Source organism: Parasteatoda tepidariorum, chromosome 3 (assembly GCF_043381705.1).
Source record: "Parasteatoda tepidariorum isolate YZ-2023 chromosome 3, CAS_Ptep_4.0, whole genome shotgun sequence".
In the NCBI taxonomy this organism is placed as follows: domain Eukaryota; kingdom Metazoa; phylum Arthropoda; class Arachnida; order Araneae; family Theridiidae; genus Parasteatoda; species Parasteatoda tepidariorum.
Window position 1 is genome coordinate 2009411 of NC_092206.1, and position 12923 is coordinate 2022333.

The window sequence follows — 12923 nt, forward strand, 5'->3', positions numbered from 1 at the left end:
TACTATCGCTTCCTAAAATTTTGTCCATCTTTTTAGAATCCCCCTGTATATGAAATCAGGTAGGAATGTTACATCTGTGACTTCTTAAGAGATAAGGAAGGCAATTCTAAGAATGCAAGGTCTTTAAGTGGTCTATGTACATGGAGGATAGGGTATTGAAATCTGAATACAAAAGCCATTCACTGCAGTGAAAAAAAATAAGATAAGTACATAATCAGCAGTGAGACTTCTCTTGTCAGAAAAGACCAGGAAAAAATTGGCAAAATATGATAAAATAAGAATTTTTACATTAATTGAAAACCAATAATAAATGGAGAAAATGGAGGTTGAAATTTGAAGAAAAAAATCGTTTTACAGGGGTTTATTGCTTCAGAGAATATCGCAAGATTGAGAGGTAACTAACATTAATTCATATGCAAGTTCATCGGGACCACGAATCATTATTGTAATAGAGGGAGTTATATTATTGCATCGGATATTGTAGTAGCGAGAGTTCACTGTACAAACACCTCTTCCGAATGAATTTAAAAAATATAATAATAATATCCTAACATTTTTTTTAATCCTTTAGAAACGATTTGTAGACCATTAAATGCAGACTTATATGTACTAGAAGTCTGCATTTAGGATTCAGTGGTTAATTCCTTCAGAATATAATGGACATAACTTAAACAATGTGCCATTTTTTACTATGAACTATATGGATATTTTAATCGTTCATTTTGAACTGTGTCCAGATGTTAAAAGAAATAGTGTTAAAAACCTCGTGGTTATCCATGAGTTTTTTCCCCAGTCGGGAGTAGTCTTTCGAATCATACTTCACAACGTAAAAACCGACAAAATCTGGATTAAATTTGACGACATCCTCATCTGAAGCATCGATATCAAAAGTAGCTGGAAGAAAAATAATAAAAAACACAAATGTAACTATCACATTTTTCCAAAGAACAAACAATCTTATCATGAATTTAACGACCACCATAAAAGGGAAGTGACAATAAATTAATAAACTTTATAGTTTTGAATTTTTTAATAATTGAGTAGTAATTTTAGAGGTAAAATTAGCATGCTATTGAATTGCATTATTTCTTCGTGCAGATCAAAACTAGCATAAAAGTTTTATTCATAATGTTTTTGCTTAAAAGGTTTATTTTATTTATTTATTTTAACAAATATATCTAATTTAAGAATATAGAAATAATTACTGTCAAAATTTTTATTTCTCAAAAACAATTATTTTTAAAACCTTTTTATATGCAATGGGATGAAATTGAAAATAAAATAATTTTTTTTTCTCATTCGAGTAAGGTTGAAAGAGTCTATTTAAAAGAAAGGATATGATGATGATGCTATCACAATATCCTCGGGTTTTAACCTTTTGGCCTTCGACTAAATTTCGAATATTATTTTTATGACGGTGCCTTGCGCCTAACTTTTTTTAACTGTGACCGTGGGCAAGATGGAGATCTCTGACTCTTTTTCGGAACATCGTCATTTCAATATTTGATTTTATTCTTAGGAAATAAAAGTCATTCTCTAATATTTATGCGTTACTAAATCTTGCATTTATGCAGTTTTATTAATTCTTGATACAGTCAGACCTCTATTTAACGAAGTCGCTAAATCCCGATAATTAAGTTCGTTAATGTGGAAAATTCGATAAATAGAAAATACCCTTTTGAAATACTTGAATACAAAACAGGCTTTAAATGCATAAAAACTAGACAATTGAAATAGCAATACAATAGAACAGAATAATAGAATAGCATACAACAGAATAGAATGGCAATTTATGTTGTAAACTAGTCTCTACTATTTATTTTTTAAATCTTAACCATAAAAGAAATCTGCACGGGAAGCGAGAATAGAGGAATACATTATCTAGTGTAATATTATCATGCTACATACATTTTCAACTAAAAAAAGCTACAGTTATGTATAAAAGTATTGCTGCATTTATTATAAAAGTAACATTTTAAACATACATTATCACATTGCTTAAGCTTAATTGCTACTGATAAAATCAGTTAATTTTAACTGATTAAATTAATTAACTGATAAAATTAAGTTTTTCGTTTGAAATTCAAACAAAAGAGAAAGGGATTTTTACTGCTTTCTCTATAAGTTAAGTGACTTCCAATTCAAGATCATTTCCCCCATAAAATGTGTTTTGAAATGTTCTGAAATATTTTGGAAAATAGAGAAAGTGAATCTCAAAGAAAAGTTCGTTCAATAGAAAATTCATTTCACTATTTGGAAGTTATTTTACGAAACAATTTCCAAAATGTTCTTGGTTCCTGGAGAGAAAAAATCACAAAATGGAGGAAATTCGCAAAATGGAATTCGTCCGACTGTATTTATTTTAAGATAACGACAGAGAAGATGTTTCCTTTGATGTGCCTCTTCATAAAATAGGGTGACATGTTGAAATATTCGCTTTCTTTGATTTGAATTCCCAAATGGGTGGAGCATACACAATCCTGACCAACGAACCCCAAATACCAACACACAGGATAATTCTTATGAAGAAAAAAAACTTACCGTTTCTATCAATGAGCCAGAGTGTTTCTTCTTTTCCTGTGTTGAGATTTTTATAAACAAGAGGAATCTTCCATTTCATTCTATTGAAAAGAAAAAGCACATTTATTTTCATTCAACAAAAAAGTTAAATGAGCTTGATTATACTTTTGAAAGCAAATTATCCCCCCCCCCGCGCAACCATTTTGTTTGTTTTTGGCACCGAATTCTCATTTATTTTATTACCGTCCTTGAACAACAGACCCAATTTTCGCGATTACGACAACTAAAAAAATATATATAAGGATGAAAAAAGTGGAATATTGAACAAAATTAAAGCAACCTTAAGTGAAATGTTTTTCTCATCTCGTCTCATCTTGTTCACCTCATCGCTTTCTCATCTCGTCATCTCGTGATGACGAGATGAACGTTCATCTCGTTTTCTCATCTCATCATCGTAATTATTTTTCGGTTCAATTTATCTAATTTTTAAATTGAAATTACCATATTTAAAACGAAAAATAAAGTTATTCAATTGATAAACAAAAATATTCATTGATTAAAATTTCGAAGAAATGATAAATTATAATTCTGATGATCATCTGATAATTTTTTTTCTCCATCAGCAGTATTTATAGCTTTAGTATTATAAATATCAAAAATTTATACTTTATACGCAGAAAAATAATACATGAAAATATTCTAAAAAAGTCATTTCGCACTAAATAATTACTTTGATTATCCAATAAGGTTTTGATTTAAAAAAAAAAACTGTATGAATTGCGCTCAACTCTATTCCCTTCTCTCAAATATTACAGAAACAAATTGTACCATTGTTATAAAAATGTTGCTGTTTTTTTTAAAATTAAAGCAGCTTTTAATACTGATAATAATAAAACTTTATGGAATTTTTTTAATGAAACTTTTGTATTAAAAATATGTCTTCGTTATTTTAATAAGCTGATGTTAATTTTTTGTGTTAGATTTAGAACTACCTTTTTTGTATGAATTATTGTTGGTGTATAAGGGATATTTTATATGGTTTATTTCAAATAAAAGAGAATAAATGTGTAACGGATTTTGTGTTTCAGCCCTGTTCTACTTAATATGGTTATCATAGAAGATAAGAATAAAATAGTAAATTAAAACGAAGGTAGAAAATTAAAACGAAAAATTCTCAACCCAAACATGTTATTTCCCTGCTTTTAGAATTTAATTTTTTTTTCTTAAGTACATAAAGAAATATATATCTTTATTCTTTTTTTTCTTAAGTATATAAGACAACAAGCACTTAAGCAAACATATCCCATTTTTTTGTCAATGAAAGCAAAGGACTTGAAATTAGTTTCATTTCAATAAAATAAAGATCGTAAAAAGAATCGTTAGAAAGTCTCTCGTAAAAGTAGAAAAAATTATCAAAGCAACGAAATAAAATATTTTTTTTCGAAGAATCTTATTTTTTTTATTGACTGAAAAAGTGATTTTTATTTAAACTAAAATGCTTCAAATGATAACGTATTTTCAATTAATCTCAACTAAATAATATTTATAGCCTTTGTAAATTAAATACGACTTCTTTATTTAATTAAATGTGAATTTTTTTATAAAATTAGAAGTTACATTTCAACCTTGAATGAAAACAAAATTGTTTAAAAGCATAAACAATTTGAAGTACCAATTTTAAAAATATAAAAGTCATAATAATTTTAAGAATATAAAATGAGTAATAATAATTCTAAGAATATATAATAAAGAATAATAAAAAGTCCCTACACGCACAGTAAACATTATAAACATTAACTATGTGCCATAGAAATAATTTTGATATGCGAACATAAAAGGTAAAATTTCGAAGAAAACAATTCTAACAGTACATAAATACGCAATTTTAAATATACTAAACTATTTAATGCAAACATTTGCTTACATCCTTAGATATCAATTTATTTTACGTTTCCTTGTTATCCAAAGAAAAACTTCATTAAGAACGGGAATAATTGATGACACCGATTATGTTTAAAAAAATAATTTTTATTTTTTATTTATTTTGATGTCTTAAGAGAAAAAAAAGTGAAAAAAAACAGAAGTATTTGTCTCGGAGGAAAAAGTTACAGCTACAAAATTTTATAAAAAAAGTAGTTTCCTTATCTGAAACTACCAATTCTATTTTACTTTATCATAGCGAATGTCAAAGTTTCAGAAAGGGTGTCGCACATTATCCTCCCTGTCAATTAAATTTCAAAGGAAAATAAAGTCTTCTATTTCGGAAATAGCTTTAAAGTTGAAAAAAGAGCTGAATACTAAACTTTATTTTCTTTTGGAAAATAACATCAAAGTTGAACTTTTTCATTTTTTATTCTTTAAAGTGCCAATTCTACTTGACTTTATTTTAGCAAAGATGGGGGGAAGCACATTCCCACCCCCCTCACTTCAATTTTGGACAAAAATGAAGTTTCCTACTTGGAAAATAGCTTCAAAGAATAATTTTTCTTATTTTTAATTAGTAATGTTATTTTACTATTATTTTACTATTTAATTAGTAGCGGAGAGTGGGGTCAATTGTAACAGGGTACGATTGTAACAAAGCAAAAATTTCGAGTGTTGGGTTCTAGATTTGGTTCCTANATGTTAAAGTAGATATGCAATTACAAAAAAGAAAACTTTTCTGCAATTCTGTCTTCATGCATTTTCCTTCTTATTAAAAAAGAAACTAAATTTTGAAAAAATGCGAAGTGGTCGCTTCATATGGGGCCCCCTTTGACTGTTGAGGCCCCCGGGCCATTTTTTTACTGTCCCGCGTAGTTATGACCATGCCACCTGCATAAACTCTTAAGTTTAAAGGCGCCTAGTTAATCCGGTTGGGAGCGTGTTAGTTAGTGTTAGTGTGAACTAGGCTTAATTCTAAGATATTACCAAATGAAAATTTTTCTTTGGTTGATGCTCATCTGAACATATGGATCAAGTTTGAGACTTTTATTCTGACGGACAATATGAGTGATTATTCCTAATCACTTGCATCAAAATGGAATTGTTTCAGTTTTTCTTTATAATCTGATAACGAACATTTCTACATTCATTGCAACGTGTTCTCAGCCAGTTAGGCTAAATACCATAGGCTAAATAACAAAAAGAAGTTACTTTGTTTTGTGTTTCGTTGCATCTTATAAATAACATATAATCCAAATTTGATGGCTTCCATCTGATCATAAACGAATTATTTAGGATTGTGCGGACTGACATTTGCTAATTATCTTGATCATTATAATCTGATTAAGATCAATTCTTTTTATTCTTTTTCAATTGTTTGTCACATAAAGAATGCAGGGTTCAAATTTTAACTTTCTGACTTCAGAGGAGAATTAACCATTTCCTTTACCAATTTTTTTGGAGAAAAAAAATCAAAATACTAACATTTTTTTTATTACTAAATGCAAGGAACTAAAACAAAACATAATGCACAGTTATAAGATGAAAATTTGATTTTTTTATGCGTTAAAAACTTTAAATTTACCACCAGTTTACTATCCCGAGTTATCTTAGGTAAATGAAAGAAGTTAAATATTAGTCTTTGTATGATAGTTTTTTAAAGCAAGGGACTACACAAAGTGATACTTTCGAAGCGCCAATGAAGTGATACGCCATTTTTTTTTACTCTTTTGCTTCTATGTAAATTCAGCAACCATAACAAAGCACGTGTGCAGTCCCACATTCAAACAGCAAAACTCCCAAACAAAACATGGCAAACTTCAAATCCCAGCAGATTATTATTATTATTATTTTTGCTTCCGGTCGAGTAAGAACATGATAAAGCAAACCGTAAATAAAAATTCTGCTGCGCCCTAGTTTTCTCGGAATAATAAATATTTGCATTATACATACCCGAGTTTTCTCGGGATAATGAGGGATGCGGTTAAGTGGGAGATAAGTCAATGAGTGAACGTGGACTTTTGCCTTTCATGTAATAATAATATGTCAATTGAAAAACAGACTTACGATTTCACAAAAAGAATTACTTCAGTAATGAAAATATCACTTCATATTTTATAAAAAGAATTTATTTGTCCTAATTTCGTTTTTACTTAACATTCTAACTCATTTTTCTTCCTTGTTCGAAACACAAATAAACTACAAGCGGGTATTCATTTCCAAGAGATAGATATAATCAATCGCTTATTTCTTTAGCAATGTAAAGATGAAGTTCAAAAGAAACTTACCCATATCTTGAAAACTTTGGTTTCTCAGCTATCTCCTCAGCCGAAGTGTCTGATATTTTTCGAAGAAACCAACGCTGCTCAGCATAAAGCTTGGATCCCTGCCTCTTCAGTTGCACATAGGGAAAACCCATCTGTCGAGTCCAGGTATCCATCATTTCTGCTATACTCACATCATTTCTCTGCTGCAATTTATTAACAATCCTTGCATATTTTATAAGAAAATAAAGATGCCAACACTCATAGCTTTAGTTACTAGAAAGTTTGCCAACACTCATAGCCTTAATTTAGAAAGCTTTAGTTAGCTTAAGTTAGAAAGCTTACCAAAACTCATAGCTTTAGTTTAGAAGGCTTTAGTTAACTTTAGTTACTAGTAAGTTTGCCAACACTCATATCTTTAGTTAAGAAAACTATAGTTACTAGAAAGTTCACCTGCACTCATAACTTTAGTTTAGAAAGCTTTAGTTACTAGAAAGTTTACCAATACTCAAAGCTTTAGAAAATGGGGGAAATTAACTATCGTAAATTAGTTAGTGGTTATAGAGATTTTGATTAGACTTAATTTCTGTGTTTGTAATTTTGTTATGGTTACGATATTTTTATCTCTTTAATTGGTGCATGGTGGTACGTCATCTTAGTTTATAGTTGTTCCTAGTACTGTAATTGTCATAAGCACTTACTTTAGAAGATGTGTTCATCAACTCCTCCCAAAGATCATTCGTGTCAGCATTCTTGAAGGCATATTTCTTCAAAAAACTCTAAAAGAAAAACAAAGCATCCTATAAGTAAGTCACTTCATTCCTGCAACTTTGATTCAGAGGTATATGTAAAAAGAAAAAATTTAAATCTTTCGGATGTATCCACAAAGAAGTATCAAAGTGAATGGTAGAACATATAGGGGAAAAGAAGTGCATTTTACCCTATCAAAGTTGTTCCTTATCCTCCAATTGTCTGACGGAGTCAGACACCCTATCAAAGGGAATGTTAGAACATGTAGAGGAAAAAGCGCATTTTACCCTATCAAAGGAAGTGTTAGAACATGCAGGGGAAAAGAAGTGCTATTACTCCGATCAAAGTGAAGTATCAAAGAGAATACTAGAACATGTAAGGAAAAAAAGTAAATTTTACCCTATCAAAGGGAGTGCTAGAACATGTAGGGGAAAAGAAACGCAGTTTTCGCTATCAAAGTAAAGTATCCATGTGAATGCTAGAACATGTGGGGGGGGGGAGCTTTTTACCCTAATATAAATAGCACCTCGCTGTTGTAACTGCTAATTAGATGATAATTTTTTCGTTTTCCTTTATTCATTTTCAATTTAATTTATGAAACTATTTTTAGTTATTTATTTTAATTTTGAATTGTTTCAGGGACTTGTAGCGTAATGAAGACATTGTTTCGTAGCACCTGAAATAAATTACTTTGTGATTTTTTAACTTCTTTTTATTCATTTTTCTTATTAAATTTAGCGCTTTGTTAAGGATAACAAAGATACATTAAATAGTTGACTATTTAAAACAAAGTTACCTATCAAAGTTAAAGTTTACTTTAGAAAAAAGAAACATAAAAAAAAGCAATGATAAAACTGCCTCAATTTTAGAATTGATGATGGATATTTACCGTCAATCCCTTCCTAAAGTCATCTTTTAATGTGTGTTGGAGCATTTTCATCACCGCACCTCCCTAAAACAAAAGAAATATCGATATGAGACCAAAAACGGTAAAACATACTCACCTAAAAAACACATTTCTCAAGGAAGCAAAAAATTACATAACATATCAAAGTCTAGTTCATACAAATTAAAAGTGTACTTATCAATCTCTTGTCCCATTGTGACGCATGAACAATACATGTCCTATTGAAGACTTGACCAGTAGAAATTTCTCAGAAAAACGGGTTAAATAACAATTTATTTAATTGTTATTTTACCATATTCCAACAAAACAGTCAAACAACCATAAATAAGAAAGTATTCAAACTCTAAACTGTGTGAAAAACTGTTTATTAATTGCTTTCACCTAACGCAGCTTTTTTATTACACAACACGATACCAACAAAACGTCGTCTGACGTTATCGAGTCAGGCAAATTATATGGTTGCACACTTTCCAGCAGTTTAACGATATCAATTATATCGTCCCCGATACTGGAAACGCAACGTCGGTAGAGCTCATGTGTTTCCCGTCAAATTGTACCGACATTTGTTGCACTTGCTCGTATCGTATTTTGCTTCAACTAAATTGCAAAATGCCCTCAGTTAAATTTGATGTTCTCTAGAACTTGTAGAAGCTAAAGAATATTTTTGGAATCCGATTTATATACAATTAAAATGGAAAGAATAAAATGATGGGCATAGATGAATAAATTTTTGGAGTACGATATAAAGACAAAAGAACACATAGAAGCAGATAAATATACTCTACATGAAATTAAATTTAATGAAGCTTATAAAAACCATTATTGATACATAATTTATGATTAAGGGGATGCAAATTCAGCCTTGAATTTATGGTACTACTTCCACAGCTGACTGAAGCGAAATAGACTGAAACAAAGCTGAAAATGTTAAATATATTTATAAAAAAAGATAATTCTTTAATGTGCTAAACGTTGTATTAAAATTAAAATAATTATACATTGTCGAGATTTGTAGTGTATCTACCACTACAAAAATACATTTCCAATTCACTAGTATATAAGTCGTGTTAACTCGATTCTATTTTGAGGTACCTTTTCATAATTGAAGGTTGACATTGTCGTTAATTACTATTCCCACATTGGTGCCCCGGACGTGATGTGAACACGCCTACTTTGATGTATAATCCACATTGAACAGTTGACTTCCTGCTTGTTGCTACTCAGTCTCGATCACACACAACGTACAAGGTATACACTCGACAGCTAAAGGCAACACAAGCGCGACCACGGCCGTGAACTTAATACAGCTCTCACGATCACCACTCAAAAACGTACGGTGATCTTAATACAGCTCACTCGGCTACTCACAAAACAGCAATAAATCAACTAGGGGTATCCGTTCATCGCATTCCACCACAGATATAATAATGGTGGGGGAGTACTAAAGTGTATCTACAGCTACAAAAATACAATTCCAATTCACTTGTATATAAGACGTGCTAACTCGATTCTATGTTGGGGTATCTTTTCATAGACGAAGGCTGACATTGTCGATAACTACTCTTCTCACAAGATGTTTTATATTTTCTTCACGAATCGTTTATAATATCAGATGAGGCGACGGTTGTTTGGAAATGTCGTCGTCCAAAATACACCAGAATGTATCTACGGTGAATAGTGAAAATGGTAGTCTGGGGAGAATGCCTCATAGATATTCTAGCAGGATAATGGACAATATCCATTACAAATTAATTATGAACATTAATACTAGACTGAGCAAAGCAGAAGTATTAATTTTAACGGAATTGTCTCAAAAATTTTCATTTCAATTCTAGTTTGGTGTTTGTTAAATTTAGCATTTTAAAGTTAGTTCACCCCCATGACACAAACTAATAATTTACATCATCAAGAAATTCTGCTTACAGAAACACTTTTGCTTGACTACTGTATTTTGGGGATCAGAAATTTTATTTAAAAGTTTATTCAGTGAATGTGAGGATTTCGTCTGATTTCGTAACTGAAAATATCGTCTGCACTAACTAATTAGCATATTTAAGCTCACACCCTCAAACTATTAAGTCCTAGTAAAAAACCCGATCAAAATTTATTGAGGGTGTTTTATTTTTTGACGCATTATACATCGAAGGAAAAATGAGAGTCCGTAATTGTTCAGTTTTTATCTTTTCACTGAAAAAGCGAACTAGTTTTCTTCCATTACATACCTTATTATTACTTTAAATTTTTAGAGTAAACAAATTTTTTTTCTAACTTAGGTTTCTTCCAGGGCTCGAAAAACCGCCCGTACTCGGCTGTCAAAAATTCCCCGCAGACAACAAATTTCTCGAATCCAGCGTCCGCGCGGACGGCCATTTTCCCGTTAATGTTCGTGATACATTTTCAATTCTTGTTATCTTACAAGAGTCTAGCGCCTCACTTCTAAAATGATCCTCTAATCTCGAAATACAGCAACATGCTGCGCATGGTGGAATTGATGTTTTCTCTGTCTGGGAGTACTGCAGCGGTTGAAAGGGGCTTTTCAGCAAGGAACTTACAAAAAGACACATTACTTACTGGTCTTAAGCAAAAAGCATTAAACGCATTCATGAACATCTACCTAAATGGAAAACCTCTTTCAGATTTCTGTGTAGAAACCTCTGTAAATCATTGGCTTGATTGTAGAACTGGCAAACGTCATATTTGTTTCATTTAAAAAACGCTGTACCCTCGGATAAATTGACATTCCAGATAACTTGACCTTTGTCATTTAAATTATTTCATAAAAGAAATAAATTATTTCATAAAAGAAATACTAGGTTACTATTAGTAACCTAGTATTTCTTTTATTACTGTATAATGTAATCCTAGTATTTGTAATCCTTGTAACTACTAATTCATTGTGCAATTTATATAAATGTTTGTAATAAATAAGAGAAAATTATATTTGTATTTATTTAGAAGCTACGGGTTAGTTTCAAAGGAGGACGGGTAAAATTTTTGAGTTTTTTCGAGCCCTGGTTTCTTCATTTAACTAAGCTCCAATACCGACATATTTCTGGGACATCGTTCTGCGTATGAAATAATATACATGACTGAAAGCGAGATTTCTCCAATAAATAATAAAAAGTATACTTGCTAATACACTATCTGGGAAAAAGTATCCGGACACCTGGGTTGTTATGGTGGTGGGAGTATAAACTTGTGGGGATGTCCACGTGGCTTGGTCTGTGTCCGTTAGTTCCTGTGGTTGAAAACATGAACTCTAAGATGCGTATGTGGTCATTTTGCACAATGTGCACTCCCAACTCTATAACAATATTTCGGAGTAGGCCCATTTCATTTCCAACTGCTTCACTCACACATCGAGGATTTCTCAAGCGTGGTTTGACGAAATAGGCGTTCAAAAACCGCCTTCTCTGAGCCCCGATCTCATAGAACACACCTTTAGGACGAATTAAAGTGCAGATTAGGTAGCCAGCCAAATCCTCACTGCAAGTACTCACTGTGATGGAAGTCTTATCAAAAACTGGAGGTAAAGTTTGTGTGTGCAGAATGTCATAGATGCAAAAGAGGGACCAATCAATCATATTAATAAGTGCATCAGGATTCAAGTCCATACCACTGCGGGTGTCTGGATGCTTTTGGCCGTATAGTGTATTAGAATGAAGTCCGCTCAGACGGAAAACCCTGTTTACCCATGGAATTTGTTCAGTTAATATTTTTGTTTCAATGAATTATATTCGAGGGAAGTTGAGAATACTTTTGAAGCTTTTAAATATGCCCTAGTTTTTCAAATTCACGAACAACTCAATGAAACAAAAATACTGATTAGATATTCAATAAATAAGAAAAATTCTATATATATTTTCTAAGGTGAAGAAAGTAGAGAATCCTTAAGCAGATGTAAACTAATAGAAAAAAAAAAGTGTTGAAATACCTTCTCATATGAAATGGCATCGAAAATTTCCGATATCTCTTTGGGTGTTGTGACATTTCGAAGTATCGGATTAGAATCAATATTTGAATCCGTGCACATCATTTTTGACACCTTTCGAACATCCACCTTTGAAAAGAAAAACTTATTCTTAATTTTTCTCCAGACAATTCAAATGTCGCCATTCATTTCCTTTTGATAAAATCTTAGATATAAACACTGAAAAAAAAATAGCCATCGAAGCTGACAGGGAAATAATGTATTATTATTAAGCGCGAAAATGAACGAAATGAAAACGAATGAAATGAGTCAGTTGTAATGATTTCTGTTTCATATCCTAAATTTAAGATAATTTACACTGTTTAAGATATGAAGAGAATTTCCAAACAGGGTCGATTTTCTCTGGAACTATTGGACCGATTTTAATGAACTTTGATGTGTAAATACATTGATACAATACAAAACAAATAACCATTCAACAATTGTAATACACACGCAAGATCGTGCGCAACACTCTTTGGAATCGGAAGGTATGAAGGTCTCATTTTTTTAATGAACGGCTATCAATATTTAACTTCATAACCCCGTAGTATTGAACCCTACCCAGAAGACAAGAGAACTCCTGAAC

The 12923-nt window shown here is 31.2% G+C and overlaps 1 protein-coding gene across 2 annotated transcripts in view; it reads right to left on the reverse strand.

Annotated features, from left to right (window-relative positions):
- Nucleotides 1-12923, reverse strand: part of LOC107439767 (uncharacterized) — a 159263-nt gene that overhangs the window by 16363 nt on the left and 129977 nt on the right. For both annotated transcript variants that reach the window (XM_043051795.2, XM_043051794.2), the window contains 6 exons: nucleotides 12299-12424; nucleotides 8347-8409; nucleotides 7409-7486; nucleotides 6732-6913; nucleotides 2542-2621; nucleotides 764-894 (listed from right to left, as the gene is read on the reverse strand). In XM_043051795.2, the coding sequence (XP_042907729.1) occupies nucleotides 764-894; nucleotides 2542-2621; nucleotides 6732-6913; nucleotides 7409-7486; nucleotides 8347-8409; nucleotides 12299-12424 (660 nt within the window). The remainder of the gene's footprint in view (nucleotides 1-763; nucleotides 895-2541; nucleotides 2622-6731; nucleotides 6914-7408; nucleotides 7487-8346; nucleotides 8410-12298; nucleotides 12425-12923) is intronic.